The sequence below is a fragment of the Ursus arctos genome, unplaced genomic scaffold (assembly GCF_023065955.2).
Source record: "Ursus arctos isolate Adak ecotype North America unplaced genomic scaffold, UrsArc2.0 scaffold_24, whole genome shotgun sequence".
NCBI lineage: Eukaryota > Metazoa > Chordata > Mammalia > Carnivora > Ursidae > Ursus > Ursus arctos.
Window position 1 is genome coordinate 24440626 of NW_026622919.1, and position 16458 is coordinate 24457083.

Genomic DNA, 16458 nt, shown 5'->3' on the forward strand with positions numbered 1-16458 from the left:
ACACAAAAGGTACTATAATAGAGTAAGGATTCAGCAAGGATTGATTAATTATCATCGCTGTCTCTAACCAGAAAAACCTTCTGTGTCCAGAAGAGATCTTGCCCAAGCCCCCCTGTTCCTCTGTTGATCTCCACCTGCAAGTGGAACCCTAGTCTAGTTGTCTTCCCCAGAAACCCAGCAACGTGAGTGCTGGGCTACATTTCAAAGCTGCTTTGAGAAGAGGGAAGGAAGTTGTGCAGGAGGCTGGCTACAGGGTGAGGATATCTGATTGTGTTTCTTAGGACAGCCCTCTAGGGTCCCCAGGTGAGGAGGGACTTGAAGCGGTGAGACCATCCAGCGGCTGCTTGGCTCGGAGCTAATGCAGAGGCATGTGAGGCCCTGGACTTCTGCTTTCATCAAAGGTCACCCCTCCCATCACCCCAGAATGCTTTCTACTAAGCTAAGAAGCACAGGTAAAACCATTCCTTTTTACTGATATTTGATTGTATACCTAGAAAACTCAAGAGACTCTAGGGGGAAAAAGCAGAATTAAGAACATTTTGGTAGAGTGGCTGGATACAAGATATATATAAGACATCAGTAGCTGTTCTCCAGCAATAAATAAGGGAAAATATTCCTGTTATAATGTAAATAACAAAATAATACAGTACTGTAAGTATATAGGTGGGGAGAGCAGCTCTTTAGCTGATTAGTAACTGGAGAGTATTAAGCCTTGCTCTCCTCCCTTCTGTTGGCGCTACGGCCCAGCACATGGCTCTGTCCTTGGTGCGCACCCTTCCGTTACGTCTGAAGCATGGCAGACTTAGATTGGAATCGAGAAAGCAATTTCCCAGTAGAAGGAGGAATTCCCAGTATGAGAGCTCTGCCCCAGTCAGAGGAGAAAGGGTCAGCTTTGGGCCCACTGAGGGTGCCTAGAACTCTCTAGGCCAACTGAGGAGGGTCCTACCGGCACACAGGCTGGTTTCATTGAAAACTAAGTGTAGTTTGTTGAGCGCCCATCATGGTGCCAAGCTACGCACTAAGCCCTTTATATGTATCATCTCATTTCCTTGGCAGCCCCGCAAAATAGGTATGATTAGCTCCATTTATAGATGAGGGAAAGGGAGGCCCAGAGAAGGCAAGTGACTTACCTGAGGCTACACAGCTAGTTAAGGGTCCAAACCAGGGTTTGAGCTCAGGACTGTGCCTACATATGACTGTTTGGACACGCGTGTCCTAGTCTATGGAATGACAATCCTGGTGTCTCTAAGGGCACAGGGCAAGTCTGAGAACAAAGGGAAAGGTCGAGCCTGGCCCCCTGCACTCCTTCTCTCCATTTCACTCTCGGAGGCCATGGGGTGGTAAGAGGCCCACAGACCAGGGATTCAGAAGGCTGGACTCCGCGGAACTTTAGGAGAAGCTACGGAACCTCTCTGAGCCTCAGTGATCTCACCTGTGAAATAGAATAAAAAGTGCACTGACTTCCACGCAGTTGAGAAGATCGAATGAGACGGTGCCCGTGAAAGCTCCCGGCATAGGGCTGGTACACAGTAGGTGCTCGGCAGCTTCCCTGCCCAGATCTTGGGAGGATCTGAGTCTGTGCTTGGAAGCAATGCTCTCTTGCTTTCCTTCCTTACCAGCCAGCCTCCTACTCCCTCTGGCCTCCTGTTTTCCTCAGCTTCCTCCCTAACGTCCCTTAGCCAAGGGTATGTCTCTCCCCCCACCTCCCCCATGGGTGATGCCTGAGCTCAGGGCAGGCCTGCCTGGCCCCAGGGGTGGGTGTGGGACGGTGCCACACGCATTGCATGACGTGGCCAGGCACTCTCCGTGCACAGGGAAGGGCACCCTGCTGCCTTTTGCCAGGTTCGAGGTGAACTACCCGGGGTGGGGGGACACCCCCCCCCATACCAGCTCATCTTCCAGGGCGTGGAGTCTCCTTGCCCTGCTTACTCAGCAGACATCTCCAATCCTGCTCCAAGTTGCCCCAAGAGACAACCAAGAAGTTTGAGCCTCTGGGCTCCACCGCCCCCCCATCGGCCCCCTCCCCAGGTCGGCTTCCTCCTAGGGTGCTTATCCTGGCTGCCTTGCACCCTTCAGCCCCTCCTCTCTCAGACTGCCGACCTGGGGCAGAGTAGCCAGCGGACTCCAGACCCTTCCCAAGTGCTTCCAGGGCCTCTGAGCTTTCCAGGACTCCAAGGGGCCCAACAGGCCAATTCCATACTCCCCCCATTCCCACCCCCAGCAGAGCCTCCAAAATTCTCCAGCCAGTGGACTGGACCCATCACAGCCCCTGGGACGGGGTTGCTCAGATCGTTAGGTCTGACCCACTTGTCCTGCAGAGAACATTCTCGGTTCTGCAGCCTGGAGGCCAGGGTTTCAGAGCCCACTTAGTAGTGCCTGTCCAGCTATGGCCTGCTGATAGGCAGAGGAGCCCCAACAGGCACGCCGTAGCGCTGCCCCGGATTTGCTGTGTGACCTTGGGCAAGTCGCAAAGTCTCTCTGGGGCTGACTCCCAACAATTAGATGAGATGATGTGCAGGGAGGGTGCAGCCCTCTCAGGCCCTGCGCTGGCTCGGGAGCAGCAACTCGGTGTTGGGCTTTCCTCTCATCGAACCCCCAAGACCCAAAAGACAGGGCAGGTATCATTCCCCGTCAGGCTCACCCTCATCTGATGAGAACAGGGACCGAAGCCAAGAGGGTTTGCGTGAGGGGCCCAAGAGGCCTATCGCTTCCTTCACTCGTTCAGGTATTCTGTGCTCACTGGGCGTCCCGCTACGGCAGCCTGTGCTGGGCATGGGGGGGTACGTCCCCGTCCTGGGGAAGATGCCCAAGTCCCTGCCCTCACCCCCCGGGCCCCCCTCACCCCGCTTCAGATCATCTCCCAGCTCTGCCCCCAGGGACCTTGGTATTAAGATGTCCACTTGCCCTGCAGCCCAGGGTGGACAAAATATTCATGGGGTCCATGCCCCGTGCTGTGAGCTGGGGACAAGGCCGTCAAGATGGCCAGATAACTCTACAGAACTGGGAACTGGGGCCTGGGAAGTCACTCTGTTGGTCATGCTGCATGGGCCTGAGGGGCAAAGGAGAAAGGGGGAGTGCTGGGGACCCAGGCTGGATGTCAGAGAAGGTTAGCCCAAGGAGTTGACTCCAGGGCTTCTGTGGAAGGGGGCTGGGCCTCTTCGAAGAGCTGGAGGCTGGCCTTCTGCACTTTCTTGACCCCAGCCTTTTCCACCAGCCCCCACCTGCCCCCTCTGCCCCAAGCCCCCTCCCCCAGGGTCCCCCAGTCAGCACTGCCTCCCCTTCCCTGGGGCTGCCGGGAAACTCATCTCCAAGCACTTTCTGGCTGCTAAGTCTCCCAGTCTCAGGCTGCTGGGTGGCTGGTAAACAGCTTATTAAGGTGATTAACGCTGCAATTAAGGCTGGAAAAACAGAGGCCAGGGTGCTGGAAGCAGGCGCCCCCTTCTCCTCCCCCCTCCATTCTCCTCCCCTCTCTGTTCTCCCCTCTGTCTCCCCTCCCTTCCTCTTCCATCCCCTCTGGGCTGGGTTGATGTAACTCACTCAGCCTGCCTTAGCCAACCAGAGCCCTCCCCTAGGGGCTGGGAGGCTGCACACCAGGGGTCCTATCTCAGCTGCCCGGACCCCCCTTCCGCACTGAGCTGGGGGCTTCCCTAGACTGGGGAGTAAGTGGTAGTGATGGTGTGTTGCCAAGGCGAATGGTGTATGCAGGCTGAACGGGGGGGGGGGGGGTGGGGGGGGGTGGTGAGAGCTCTAGGATCCCTTGCCCAGGACCCCGTGAAGGGAGGGGCCTCGGAGACAGGGGTAGAGAAGGGCCAGGGCTGTCTCCTCTCAGAAGGGGGGCAAGGAGCTTCCTTTCCCCAAATTCAGGGTGTGAGGGCCGCTGCCAGCACAATTGAGGGGCCGGGAACTGCCAGACCCTGCCCTTCTCTGAGCCTGGCATCTGGAGAAAGACTTAGGAACCTTCTGCATCCAGGCTGCCCCTTCCTTCAGCAGCCCTCTAGCTCTCCCCTGGGCCTCCTTCCTCTCCACCTGAGTCCTGGAAGGGGAGTTATTCCGTAGCCGGCACTCTAGGGAGTACGTCTCCAGGCCCCAGCACTGCCTGTCATCCTGTCATCCTTCTTTCAGGGCATAATTCAAACGCTACCTCTTCCATGGAGCCTCCCCAGGACTCCTTCCCACCCACTGCCCCTGCCCTTTCCCTGACAGCCCCTCCGCGGTCCTCCCGGGCTGTGTTAGGTCTGCTCAGCTGGGGGGGTCTCCACGGCTGGCCCCGCTTCCGGCCGGGAGCACCTGGTACAGGTGTGTGGCTCCCTTCCCCAGGCTCCAGGCAGCTGTGCGCCAGCCCCTGCAGTGGTGAGCTTGGAGCAGGTGCTCACTAATACTGGCTGATGGACTCCTTTTGGGAGAGCACCGACTCCTCTTCGAGATGGCTGGATCAAGGGCAGCCAGTGGCTTGGGTCTGAATTGAGGGTATGGAAGGACGAGAGGGGGCAGGAAGCAAGGTGGGGAGTCAGCCCCTTCTCGCCCCCCCATCACCATCGTCGCCGTCGTCACCATCCACCGTTGTCAACAGCAACTCTCATGAACCGAGCAGTACTCGCCATGTGCTGGGTACCTTGTTAAGCATTTACTCACATTATCCTATTTAATCCTCTCAACAACCCTAGTAGGCAGGTAGCATTATCCCCACAGTGCAGATGGGGAAACTGAGGCTTAGAAGGTTAAAGTGACTTGTCCAAGATCACCCAGCCCGGGCAGTGGTGGAGGCAGGATTCCGCTCAGGTCAGCTGACTCCAGCACACACATTCCTGACCGCAGCCTTAAGCTTTTCCTCGGACCAGCCCCTCCCCCCTCCACTTCTCCTCCAGGGAAGAGCCCAGGGAGGAGGGCTGGCGGGCTGGGGTGGGTGGAGCGGCGGTGGCGGGTGGTGGCGGCGGCGGGCTCCTGCTCTCTGACGCTCTGCCCCGGGGCGTCTTAGTAAACTGAGCGGCAGAAAAGCCCATTAAGAGCACCCAATCTCCAGACAGACCTGGGTGCAAATCCCAGCATCGCCACATATTAGTTATGTGACCTTGACAGAGACTGAACCTCTCTGAGCCTCCATTTCCCCATCCGAAGAATGGGTACTATATCACCCACCTCCCTACCCCTGGTGAAGGTCCCACGCCCAATGCCTGGCACAGAGTAGGACTGTAGCGATTGTCAGCTGTTAGGTTCGGAGAACAGCGACCCCCAGGGCAGACTGGGGTTCCCCAGCCCCCTCCCCCTTCCCCAAAGCTTGTTGCGAGGCAACCGGTGTCATCAAGAAGCACCTGGCAAAAGATGGGCTCAGCGGCCCCACCCTGGCACCCTGCCAGGTCCCCCACCCCAGCCTTTTCTTTGCGCCCCCTGCCCAGGACCAGTGAGGGGGACGAGCTGAGTGGCCCCGAGGTGAGGCGAGGAGGAAGGGGAGGTCAGGGGTGGGGCTGACCCCCGCGGGAGGTCACCAGGGCAGTTAATCCAGCCTGACGGAGCAGGAATGAGCAGGGAGGAATTAGGGAGCTTACAACATCCTTTCATCCCGCAGCAGCCCGCCCGCCAGCCTGCCTGCCCAGCCTCCTCCTTCCTTCCTCTCTCTTTCTGCCCTTTTTTTCCCTCTCCCTCCCTTTGCTGGCAGCCCAGCCCTAATAAAACGCAGTGTCTCCAGCAAGTCTGCCCGGCTGCCGCCTCGCCGCTCCTGCCTGCACGCAGCCCTCAAACCAAACTGCTCAGCGCAGCCCCGCCTGGCAGCTGCCACTTAACCCTTGCCAGCCCGGCTGGCGTCCGTGGGCGGAAGGCCCTCCTCCCTTCCGCCTCCCTCGGGCCTGGGGGGAGGCAAGGCCAGCCTCCGGAGAGGGAGAGGGGTGCAGTGGGGCTGGGGGGGCTCCCCACCATTCTGGAGCCCAGCCCTGAGCACCCCCAGGCCAGGTGCCCGGGACTGCTGTCTACCCAGGTCCTGGGGGGGGGGGAGCCTGAGAGACCCTTCCTTCTGACCTCTCAGTTGTGTTCTGCTCCGTGCCTCCCAACAGCCCCGGGAGGCCAAAAGGGCGGGGCTTGTTGTCCCCATTTGACAGATGAGGAAACTGAGGGCCCCGCAGGGAGGTTTCAGGTTGAGCTGGGTCACCTTGGCTGCTGGGTGGTGTTGCTGATTCTCAGTCCAAGACTTTTTCCAGGACGGGGAGCCTCAGTCTCGTGTGCGCGGGCTCGTACCTGCGTGACACTCTGGGGTGATGCGAGGGACACGTGTTTGCGCACCTGCGTGTTGGAGGCCCCCGTCTCTGGGAGTGTTATGGCTTTGTACGTTTGTGTGACACCAAGGGGTGTCAGGTGTATTTGTGTGTCTGTCTCAAGCGGGAGTCCATGCAGGGGTGAGGAGGGAGAGATGGCACCACGAGTCTCGGTACGTGTGTAAGAGAGAAAAGGAGCTCACAGGCATGTACACGCATTTACACTGTCTCCCACCTGCACCAGCATGTGTCACCCACACACCTCCCTTCATTCCAGCACCTCTAGCTCCCTGTCTCCAGTCTTGGAGGTGAGCAGCTAGGAGGGGAGGGTGGGAGCAATGCTGGCCCAGGCGATCTGGGGGGGGGGCAGTAGCAAGAAGGCTCTGAGTCAGGGCCCGAGCCTGAGAAGGGAAACACAGAACCCCCTCCGTCTGTTTGCCTCCCTCATCCCGCTTGGATCCCCAGCATGGGCTGGGGTCCCTGTCAGCTGCAGGAGCAGTGGTGTTCCCCCTGCCTGAGGCCCCACCCTCACGCCAAGCTGGAAGGGACGGACCAGAGAGTGAGGGACCGGGGAGTGCCTGGGCGTGGAGGCAGGGGGTTTACACGCGTGTGCAAGCATGTCTGCGTGTGAGCCCAAGATCAAAGAGCAGCCCTGAGGTGACCTGGCGGCGGCTGCGGTGGCAGTGGCGGAAGGCAGCTGGCTGGCAGGCAAGGAACGCCAAGCCGCCAAGCAGAGTGGAGTCAGGGAGGCCACGGCTGGGAGCCTCCCACCCACCCAGACCTGCCCAAGTCAGGGGCAGCCACAGGGTCAGGAGCACCTGCCACCAGGGGCCAGGCCCAGGCCAGCGCTTGAGCCCAGAGTCCCAGCAGTGGATCCTCAGGGCTCTGAGTCCCCCAGGAGCCCCTGGAGGCTCAGCAGTCTCTCTGTGTCCAACACCTTCCCCAACTCCCAGGCCCTCCCCAGGAGCTGTCTGCCTCCAGCCTCCAGCCTCCAGTTCAAAGAGCTCAGTGGTTATTTTCTTCTTTTTTATTAACGTTATATATAAAGATGGATCCAGTAAGAAAGCAGAAATGAGAAGGCTGGGAGGGAGTGGGAGTTGGCTTCGTTCCTGCCCCCCGCCTCGGGTGGGACTCTGAGATCTACCTCGCCTCTGCTTGCTCCCGCACCTCCCACCAAAGCCAAATCCAGCCGGAGCCCATATCCCTGTTTCTCTCGGCTCACGATGCACAGGCAGGTACGTCCAGGAGGAAAGGACGACATAAATAGGAAACCACAGTAGGGAGGAGGCCGCTTCTCTCTGTTGCTCTTTAAAAAAAAAATACATACTATATATATATATATATATAGTTAGTCTTCTACCTCCCCTTTTCTTCGATGTTTGACCACATCAGGGTGGAGGAAGGTTAGCTCTGGGGGGACGTCTGGGCCAAGGAGGGGCGGCGCTGCCAGCCCTCCAGACAGCCACCCCCTCACCCCTAAAGGCATGGAGCTGTCGCCCTCCCCTCTCTCCCGGTGCACCTCACCCGCCATTCTCCATCTGCGGGAGCAATCTGTTTCCAAAGTCACCGGAAAGGGGATGTTTTGGGGTTTGTCTTGCCTGGCATATTTCCTTGGAGATTTGGGGTTTGGCGCCCGAACTGCCAACTTACTGGAGGAGAGGGAGAGGTGGGTGGGGGTGGGGCAGAGCAGAGGTGCCCATGCAGGGGAGACTGGTCCTATCTGGTAACAATGCCCTTTGTTTTCCTAGTTTTCAACAGCTTTTAAAACCAAAGTTGTGCAAAGTCCTATACACGGAAGAAGAAATGGGTCCTTAGGAAAGACACCTGAGACCCACTGCCCCTCTCCGACCAGAGGGGGAGAGAGGAGAGAGATGGCTCCTTGAGTTCTTCCCTCTAAAGCCACAGATATTAAAAGATTCCCTCACTTGGGGAGGGGGGGCGTTCTTTGGTTTAGCCCTCAAATCTGAAATGAGGGCTAGAAGTGCGGGCTGGGGGCTGCCTGACGTCCCCACCCTGAGTCCTGGTCACGATATCCAATGTCTTTTTTGGCAGAGGGGATGCTCGGAAAGTGGGGAGCCACAGGTGGCTTGGGAAGGACCAGGCCTAGCAGGTCCCCAGCCCAGGCCTGACCTGCAAACGCTCCGCAGTCTCCCTGGTCCCCAAGGTCTCCAGTCTGCGGAACGAGCACTAAGTTTTAGAAGCTGGAAGGCGATGGGCCATTGAAAGCCAATCCAGGCTCCTGGAGCAGAAGGGGAACGGCTGTCCCAGCTGGAATGGAGTGCCCCAACATCTGGAGGGGGACCCCAGCGCCTAGGCAGGGAGAGGGAGGTTCAGGGGACATCCTTGGTCCATGCATATTTCATCTGGAAGCTCTCGGGTCCCTGGAGAAAGGGGCAAGGGAAGGGGGAAAGGGGTGCCTTTTCCCCTGTGCTCCTCGATGATTCCTGAGTGTCGGCTAGGACGGAGGCGCCTTCTGCCTGGTCCCGGGTCCTTCGTGGGAGGTTCAGGCCAGGTGGGTGCTCAGTACACAGCCCCAGGGTTGGGCGGGGGCCCAGGGGAGGCGTGGTGCAGGGCGGCCGGCTGAGGCGGCTGCTGCTGTAAGTGGGGTCCACTCAGGTTCTGTGCATGGTACCAGGAGTTGGTGGGGTCGTCCAGATAGCTCGGGGAGGCGCTGTATGGGAGCGGCGGGGGCAGCTGACTCCGGGCGGGGGCGGGAGTGGCGTGGGAGGCGGTGTCCCAGAGGGCGGGCGACGGCGGTGAGTTGCAGGCCATGGAATCACTGTTGTTGGGGCTGTGCTCCAGGGGCACCTCCCCGTTCTTGTACAGCTTCTTGAATTTGGAGCGGCGGTTCTGGAACCAAATTTTCACCTGCGCGGGAGGGCGTATAGAAAAGGGGGAGCAAGTTAGCCTCTCAGGATGCTTAGGGAAAACCCCAAGAGGACCCCGCCTAGAGAAGGCAAGTCCAGTACCCCATGTTACACACAAGATCCAGGCAAAACCCAGGTGTCCTGACCCAGGGCCAGCCTCTTTCTTCTATCCGGGATAGAATGCAATTGGAAACAGGCCACTGCCTGGCTCCAAAGTCCATTCTGCCTGCTTACTAAGTGTGTGACCTTGGGCAAGTTACTTAACCTCTCAGGTTCTCGCCTTCCCCATCTGCAAAATGGGGATGCTGACAGCCCCTACTTCGTAGGGTCATCATGAGGCTCAAATAAGTTCGGACAGATAAAGAACTTAGGACCGCCTGGTATATAGTAAGCACTCAATAAAAGGCAGCCCATAAGGTGGGGGATGGGCAGTTCGTGGTATTTCGTTCACATTAGAAACCCAGACGCAGAGGCGCACAGATCCACAGAGACAAACACACACCCACGGCAGCATCGCCATGTGCAGGAATGTGCCCACTCACAGCATCACACTCAGACCCCAGGTTATGAAGATACACACAGGCACGGAGGCACCCAGGTCCATGCCCCACGAACGGGAGCACCAGGAGTGCTCGGGGGCTGGCTCACGGGGGGGGGGGGGGTTTGACCTGGGGACTCAGGAGCAGGTGAGCCATGATTCCCCAAATTTCCCTTGGGGTATCTCCCCCTCCCCCTGCTGCTCCCCACCCCATGACTGGTACAAACAATGAATCAGCTCCTCACTGGGTGACCCAGATTCCCAGAGGACCGGGCCCCACGCAGCAACCCAGGCCCGCCTGTCAACACCTGTAGGGAGCCAGGCATCCACCAGCCACTCCTCCCCTGAGCAGGCACAGGCTGCTGGGGGCTCTAGAACAGGCTGGGGGGAGGGGTGGAGCTCACCTTTGAGTTCCTATCTCCCTTTGGGGGGAATCTCCCTTCCTGGCTTGGGGCAGGGGAAGGGCTGAAGCGTTTGGGTGCGGAGCATGAATGTGGCGTCTTGGTAGAACCATACATTTTTGTACACGCGCTCACCACTGTGCACAGCCATGTACACAGCCGCGTACACGTGTCCCTCCATCAATCGACACGATGACCCTGGAAAGGTCGCACTCCTTATGCGACCATTCCGACCCATTAGCATGTGTGCAAATATCCACGCATACACGCATGTAGGTACAAGGCTGCACACACATGCCTGGCCTAGTGGGGGGGACACGGGATGAGGACTCCTGGGAAGTGCGGGACAAGCACTGCTGAGAAGCCTGGGAGCTAGGGAGTCTGGAGTAAGGGGAGGATAGCTCTCCTTGTGACGGACACACACAGTTGCACAGGTTCACAAATATGCACGCCTGTACACGTTTTAATGCAGACACTTCCGACAGCAGTTGAGACTTGGCATGGGGGAGGGGTGGCCTTCCCTCTATCGGCAAGGGTTTCAAGGGCCTGCCGGGGATTCCAAAGGCCAGCCGGCTTCGGCGGCGCCTGGGGAGCCCCCGGGTCCCGCGCGGCCCCACCGAGCCCCGGCGGCCCTCGCCGGCCCCGCACTGACCTGTGTCTGCGTGAGGCCCAGCTGCGCGGCCAGCTCAGCGCGCTCGGGCAGCGCCAGATACTGGGCCTTCTGGAAGCGGCGCTGCAGGGCGGCCAGCTGGTAGCTGGAGTAGATGGTGCGCGGCTTTCGGACCTTCTTGGGCTTCCCGTTCACCATGCGCACCTCGGCTTCCGGCTCCTCCTTCACGGAAACTGCGGGCAACGCACCGGGCGGGGGGCGGCTCAGCTTGGGCCTGCGCCCCCTGCGCCCTCCGGGGCCCCGCCGGCCGCCCCACGTTGCGGGCCGCCCGGCTGCGCGCTCCGCCGCCCGTGCCCCGGCAAGCTGCCGCGGCCACCGAGCCGGACGGGGACCCGGACGTCGCGGCCGCCCACGACGCGCGCCCCCAGCCCGCAGCTCCGCGCCCGACCCCCAGAGTGCCGTCCCTGGCGCCGGCCACCCGGGCGGGGACCGCCGAGGCTTCGCTCGGACGCCTTCCCGGCTCGCCTCCCAGCCTCGCGGTTCCTCGCCATCCGCCTGCCGGCCGCCCCCTTCTCGCCCCACCTTGCCCTCGGTCACCTCTCTCGCTCTTCCCCTCCGTTCTCCCTTCCTTCCTTTTTCTTTTTTTAAACTTTTTAAATTTTGGAATAGTTTTAGATTCGCAGAAAAGTTGCAAGCATAGTACAGTCTCCCTCTTCCTTCCTTCCTTTCTCCTTCTTTTTTCTTGGCCTTTCCTCGGTTCCTTTCTCTCACTTTGTCGCTCCACATTTCTCTTTTGCTCTTTCTCCACCTTTCTCTTTTTTTCATTTTTCCACTTCTCAGTCTCCGCTTTCCTCTGTGTATGTGTGTCTGTCTGTCTGTCTGTCTTTCTCCATGTCCCCCTTACCATTCCCCCCTCTCCCCCGCCCACAGCCAGAGGGTCCCTGGAGCTTCCAGTCCCCACTGCGTAACCCCAAGCCCTTGCCACCCGATGGAAGAGCTGATGTGCCCGCAAAAACACCTCGCTTCAGAGGTCCCCTGACACCCCTCTTCTTCCTCCCCTAGTTGGCCCCATCCTCACGGAGACGCGGGTGCCCAGCCTTGGGACTGAAAGGTCGTCTGTCCCCTCTCGGGGTCATCTAGCCCACTCTGTCTAACTTGAGACAGCACTTTTCTCCCCCCCCCCCTCGACGCTTCCCCAGATTTGGGCTTCCGTTCCCCGCCTTTCTCTGCTTAGGGGAACCCTCCAAGCTCTCACCTGGGTCCTGGGCTGGCAGCGGCTGCTCCCGGTACGCCCCGTATTGCCTGTAGGAGGCTCCATAAGTATATTCCGACTTGGGCGAGTAAGCGCCCGTGCCCGCAAGCCCGTTGAGATTGAACTGGTGGTGGTAGGTGTAGGGGTTCACGGTCTGGCCGTAGGGCTGGCCCGAGTAGTAGTCGTGCTGGGGAGCGCTGTAGTAGCCCAGATCGGTGACCGAAGACTCGGGCAGGGTGGGCGAGTCCTTGGAGCCCGCATGGCAGCTCAGCGAGCTGGAGATGTCCGTGAGGATGCTGCTGAGCTTGCGATCGAAGGAGCCACTCATCCTGGCGGGCGCCGCGCGTCCCGGGGCGGGCCTGGGTCGCTGAGCCGAAGCGGGCAGGAGCTCCGAGGAGGTGCAGGAGACGCGGCGGGGGTGTGGGTCCGGAGGCCGAGGGGAGGGCCCGCGGGGTCTCGGGGGAGGGGAGGCCGAGGAGCGCCTAGACCATCGCCGGCCTTCCGGCGGTCGCTGCGCGCCTCTCGTCGCGTCCCAAGCCACAGTCAAATGCTGCCAGCACCGCCCGGCCAGCCGGTTATAGACTCAATAGTGGAGCCGCGGAGGGAGGCTCCAGCGCTCTGATTGGCTGCAAGTCTTGCCTTGGAGGCAAAACATGTTCTTGCGCTCTTTCGTTCTCTCTCTCTCTTTCTCTTCTCTCCCCCATTCTTTGTTGTTACCCAAAACACACACACGCACACACGTTACTCCTCTTGTGGCTCCCTCCCCCAGTTCAGACCCCCCTCCCTCCCCCGTGTCTCCCAAGGAAGGAGTGGGGGGAGGGTGTCTCCGCTGGGGCCCCCAGGATTTGTCAGTCTGTCTGTCTCCCTGGCTGCTGCTGGGAGATGGGGAAGCAGGGGAATTTGCCCATTGGGTGTTTGTGGAGGGAGGTGGTCCAAGGTGGTGTGTGTGCCGACACTCTGCAAATGACGGGCGGACAGATGTGCCCAGACTGGGAAGGACCCAGGGCTCGTGAAAATATTGTAATTTCTTTTGCAAGCATAAGAAAAGGGAAAGACATTTTAGGTTGAAGAAAATGTTTGACTATATATTGATATATTTACAGCAATGCAGTCATAAAATGTAATCTTGGATGCCTTTACAGAGAAAGGGGCCCGTCAGGGCAAAGTGCTTTGGTACTGTGAAAGTCATAATGGGGCTGAGAGGGTCCTGTTGGAGAGGCAGCCCCGGGGGGGGGGGGCAGGTGTGTGTGGATTTAGGGGCTAATGCAGAGGGTGGAGGGCCATGACCTGTCTGGTGATGCAGTTTCAGAGATTGCCCATGCTTGCCGGAGGGAGCAGGGGACCTGGGGTCCCCATGAGGCTGGGTGGGGGGAGACACAGGCTGGCTCTCTGTGTGTCTCAGTAAGTTTGGGGGCAGATTCTGTGCATTGGGGGCAATACTGGGGGAATGTGGGCATTTGGAGAGATCAGGTATATGGCACGGGTGTATTGGGGTATGTTGTGTAAAGGTTTCACGTGTTCCACAGTATACAGAGATGCACAAAAGTGCACGGTGTGTGTGCGTGTGTCTGTGTGTGTGTGTACACTCGCGCGGGCATGGTGGGGGAAGTATAAGCAGTGTGAGTGGAAGGCCATGGGAGGGGGTGTCAGCGTTGTGCATGTGTAGTTGTATGCAGATGTGTATAAAACTCTTAGCACCGTCCCAGTTTCCAGGAGCTGGGAACCGTGATGATCCATTGAGTCCTGTCCCTCCCTTCTAGAAGGCCCTGAAGAAGCTCCCCTTCCTGCGATTGGTGGCTCCACAGTCCTATCTGGCCTGTAAAGTCATCCAAGTTGTTCCCATCGCCTACAGCATTTCTCCATTCCACCCCCAATTCTGTTCTCCGCCTTCTTCTGGGGGGAGGGGGAGCTCCTCCAAATCTCAGTTCCTGGCCGTATAGGACCTTCACACAGGGCAGCCCCGTCAACTCTGAGGTCCCCTTCGACTGCCGGGCAGGGCTTAAGGCGACCCAGGACACGCAGTGCCAGCGCGCCACCTTGTGGTCATTTCTGGGCTCTGCAGCCTCCCCAAGTCTCGCCAAAGCCGGGGGAGGGGTTTCCCTCCTAGACTCTTCCGCCAGGCAGGGAAGTGTGCTGGGGGCTCTGTGCCTCTTTCCAAAGTTAGACTCCGCGGGCAGGCCATCAGGGGCTCCCAGGGCTTTGGGAGCTGCGGTGGGCGGAGGCAGAGGGCCCCGGTCCCCGGGCCGAGGGGCAGGAGTGCCCGCCAGGTCTGAGCCGCTCCGGGGAGGAGGCAGCGTGGGAAAGGTGGGGGCGGGGGCCGGGCGAGGGGAGCGCTATCTGTCTGTCTATCTCCGCGTCCCCCCAGCGCCTATCGCCCGCCGCTCTGAGCCCGTGGCGGGGCGAGTTGCCACCCGCTCGGGATGCCCTCTGTTCTGTTGCCAAGAGGGCGCCTAGAAAGCTCGAGGCGTTGGGGGCAGCGAGGGCACTGGCCCGGCCGGCTCCCCTCCCAGGATGCGAGCGGGGGAGGCGGGCAGGGCCTGCTTTGGAGCCCCCAGCTCCCCACAGAAAAGGGACAGCATATGGCAAGCCCCCTTCTCAGCAGTTCATTCATTCATTCACCACCGAGGCAAGGAGGGCCAGGTGATTCAAGATGGCAGGGAGTCAGTCTACCTTCCTCGTGAGGTCCTCGCAGAAGCCTCACTCCTTTCTCTCCTCACCACCCCGCCAACCTGCAGCTCTTAACTTCAGTAAGTGAGCACTGGACCAGGAGTCCGGAATCCTGGAATCCTGGAAGGGTGGTGGATTACATTAGCATAGTTTCTGTGCTCTCCGTTCTGCTTTGAAAGTCTGAAAGAAATGGACAAAAATGCACACTGAAGACTTAAGTGAACAATTCAACAATTGTTGGGTAATGTGAGATTAGCATCTAGTAGTCCATTGCACGCTGGGCTCCAAGCCTCCGGGGACTGTATCTTGCAGTTCACTACTACCTTTCAGGTACCTAGAGCAGGTCCTGACACACACAACCTCAGTCCTCAATAGATGTTTGTTGAATGACTAACTGAGACTCTCTAGTCCTGGAGAGGGACTGAATCATCTTGGCTGAGTGCGCTTGCAGAATGAGAAAAGGGGGAGGCATGGAGCCCACACTGGCATCAAGCGAGCTCACTCCAAGGTAGGAGCAGCTTCCCAGATAGGGCCGTGTGTGGCCTCACAGGGACCGGCAGGCCAGCAGAACTGGAACCCCTAGCCCTTGCACAGACACTTGCAGGCTCAGGAGTGGCGAGGTTGTCAGCCAAGTAATGGGACCAGTGCTACCGACTGCACCTCATCCGGGCCAGCAAGATGAGCAGGTGTCAGTCAGGCCAGAGTCCCGCCCCTGGTGGAAAGATGCTGCCGGGCAGTGTGTTAGGGGTCTCTGGGAGGCTGGCAGGACGGAGATGCTGTGCTGGCCAATGCCCAGGTCCAAGTCCATCGTCCACCCTCTCCCTGGGCATGAGAAAAGGTAGACTGTTGAAGCAAGCTGTTTCCTGGAACCCAAGTTTCATGCTATCTGGGCATGGCCACAGCCGCTGGGCTCGCAGAGTGCCAGGACCAAGGGGAGGAACTCAGGAAGGAGGTTGGAGACGGGGTGAGCTGGCCCACCCTTGCTCTCTCCTTTGCCCGGGGAGCTGACGCCATCTAGTGGTCGATATTAGGAGGCCAGAGTCCGGCTCCACTGGAGAGATGGTGGAAACGAGCTCCATGCAAAGCCCCCACCATCATACTCAGAAGGAATATTCTCTTCACTGATATTTTTTGGAGCCCTATATCAGCACGAAAAATTCACTTTTCATCATCACCTTGCCTTACTCCACAGCTGCCTCCTCCCTCCCCCACCCATCCTTGTCTAGCCAGTGGCTCCTTCTCTTAGGTTTGTCATTTGTAAAACAAAAAGTGGATTATTGTGGGGCACCTGGGTCCGACTCTTGAATTTGGCACAGGTCATGATCCTGGAGTCATGAGATCAAACTCCATGTCCAGCTCCAAACTCGGCGGGGAGTCGGCTTCCTCTCTCCCTCTCCCTCTGTCCCTTCCCCTGCCCCTGTACTCTCTCTCTCATATAAATAAATAATTCTTTTTTAAAAATGGATTATTAGATGGCTTCTGAGGTCCCTTCAAACTCTGATTCTAAATTCTTAGAGACTCTTGTCACTCAAGGGAGAACTCGCCTTTACCTTCTCACCAATTCCCTTGGACATATACCCCAGACCTCCGGCCCTTGGCAACCCAGATGTCTCCTGGAGTCCTTCATCCATTCAATAAATCCCTCCTGAGCCTCTGCTAGACTTGGTGCTGGGGATGGAGGATGAAAAAGACAGACACAATGCCCTCTGCATGGAGCCCACGGTCCAGCAGGGGGAGTAGACACAAAAGCCACCAGTTTTACTACCATGTGACATGTACTGGGACAGGTGTGGCACATGCTGCTGTGACATGGTGACATGGAGGCAGAAGATATCTGGACTGAGACCTGGAGGATGTGTGAGACTTGGCCAGGAAAAGCAA

General features: G+C 58.8%; 1 protein-coding gene across 1 annotated transcript; it reads right to left on the reverse strand.

Annotated features, from left to right (window-relative positions):
- Positions 1 to 7264: 7264 nt before the first annotated feature.
- DLX3 (distal-less homeobox 3) lies at positions 7265 to 12418 on the reverse strand. The gene is made up of 3 exons (XM_026512287.4): positions 11914 to 12418; positions 10701 to 10891; positions 7265 to 9110 (listed from the first exon to the last, which is right to left on the reverse strand). Exons 1-3 carry the CDS (start codon positions 12236 to 12238, stop codon positions 8763 to 8765), a joined length of 864 nt encoding a protein of 287 aa, XP_026368072.1. The 5' UTR covers positions 12239 to 12418; the 3' UTR covers positions 7265 to 8762.
- Positions 12419 to 16458: the final 4040 nt, after the last annotated feature.